The sequence below is a fragment of the Lipotes vexillifer genome, unplaced genomic scaffold (genome assembly GCF_000442215.2).
Source record: "Lipotes vexillifer unplaced genomic scaffold, Lipotes_vexillifer_v1.1 scaffold225, whole genome shotgun sequence".
Lineage (NCBI taxonomy): Eukaryota > Metazoa > Chordata > Mammalia > Artiodactyla > Lipotidae > Lipotes > Lipotes vexillifer.
The window spans coordinates 219,012-220,623 of record NW_006787630.1 but is presented as its reverse complement, the minus strand read 5'-3'; the positions used below and the strand labels follow the sequence as shown (position 1 = coordinate 220,623).

The 1,612-nt window shown below is 61.2% G+C and overlaps 1 protein-coding gene across 2 annotated transcripts in view; it reads right to left on the bottom strand.

Annotated features, from left to right (window-relative positions):
* Positions 1–1,612, bottom strand: part of NCLN (nicalin) — a 15,081-nt gene continuing 13,469 nt past the window's right edge. Inside the window, exons 12-15 of one of the 2 annotated variants that reach the window (XM_007460329.1) lie at positions 1,391–1,554; positions 442–495; positions 269–347; positions 1–155 (exon numbers count right to left, since the gene is read on the bottom strand). In XM_007460329.1, coding sequence (XP_007460391.1) covers positions 99–155; positions 269–347; positions 442–495; positions 1,391–1,554 — 354 coding nt within the window. In that variant the 3' untranslated portion in view covers positions 1–98. The remainder of the gene's footprint in view (positions 156–268; positions 348–441; positions 496–1,390; positions 1,555–1,612) is intronic. The other variant, XM_007460330.1, reaches the window with a different exon arrangement.

Sequence of the window (1,612 nt, the reverse complement as noted above, 5' to 3'; positions counted from 1 at the left end):
TCCTCAAGAGCAACACAGAAAAGCTCTGTAATTCAGGGTTACAGCCGCCGAGGCCGAGGGGCAAGGCCCTGCCCTCCTGCCGGCGCCGAGCAGCCGCGTCACTGCGTCTTGGCCTTCAGCAGTCTCTGAACTGTTTTGTACAGGAGGTCGAAGTGCTGGGGGCAGCGGGAGGGCTCCAGTGAGGTCGTGCGACCCCGCCAACAGGAAGGCCCTCGGGCCGCCCAAGGGGTCTCCTGAGAGGCCTCGCATTCCCCAGTCCCCTGCTCACCTGGACCGCCGTGTAGGCCATCCCGAGGTAGGCGCCGATGCAGACGGCCAGAAGCAGGTCGAAAATGGCCGGCTTGACCCTGGGGAGGGGAGGGGGAGGCGGGGTGGGTCAGTGGGCTGCTCCCCAGCTGTCCCGAGGACCCAGTCCCCGGGACGGTGACCCAGGGTGCTCACCTGTAGGCGTTCATCACCTGCTTCAGCTGGTCGTAGAAGACAAACTCAGGGTCCCTGGTGAGAGAGCGCTTTCTCAGCAGGCTCACCCTGATAGCAGGGCCACCGGAGGTCCCACCAGCCTAGGAACGTGGCGGGGGAAGGGGGCACCCCAGATGTGTGCCTGCACAAGGCTGCCACTGTCCCTCCTGGGGAAGGACCGTGCTTTATTCCCAACTAATGTCTTTCCTGTTGCTTTCTCGGGTGTACTCTCTAAAACGTAGTGTGATAACTGTGAAAATTATCTGGTCTGGGAAGCCTTTCTATAGAGGGAGAACGACCACAGCCTAGGAATTGGAGGCCCCCAGCTCCACAGCTGTGGGTCCACTCTGAGCCTCAGTTTCTTCTTCTATTCAAGAGCTTGCTCTCCCTGGAGCATCAAGAGTTGGGAAGAAGGTGGAGAGCCAGCGAGGGGCACCAAGCTTTCCGGGGGGTGTCTCCTGCCTATGGATCCCCCAGACACCCCTCCTCGGTCCTTGCTCAGCCCAACCAGGGAGCATGGGAGCCCTGAACAGAAAGAAGACAAAACTCAGGAGGCATGCAGTGGGGAAGGGCATCCCGAGGGCAGGAGGGGACCTGGGGTATGAGTCACCCGAGGCCCAGAACACAAAAGGTCCACGAAGGGTAGCTGGGAGTATAGGGCTGCCACATAAAACACAGGGCTTCAGTTCTACGAGGTCTGCAGATACAGAAGAAATGGGCTTTCAGTGTAAGTATGTCCCAGACACTGCGGGGGCTATACTTACACTGAGACAATTGTGGTTCACCTGGAACTCGTTTAACGGGGCACCTGCACTTCTCACTTATTGTTTTATTTTTCAACCAGTGTTTCTGTCTGCTCCATCCGGCCCTGGGAGGAGGAAGGCCCCAGAAGAGCCCACCAACTGGCTGGCGGGGCGGCGCCCGGCCTCACCGCTTGTCGGCCTTGACGTGGTGCGGCCTGACCTCCTTCAGGTAGTGGCCGAGGTGGTGCTGCAACGTGCTGAGGAACGTGCCGTCCTTGCCCACCAGCTGGGCGGCCCGTGGCTGGGCGGTCAGCCAGTCCATCACCGAGTCCAGCTGTTCCCGCTGGATCTGCTGCGGGGAAGCGGCCGTGGTCACGGGACCCTGCCCCACCCCACCAGCCCCCCCCGCC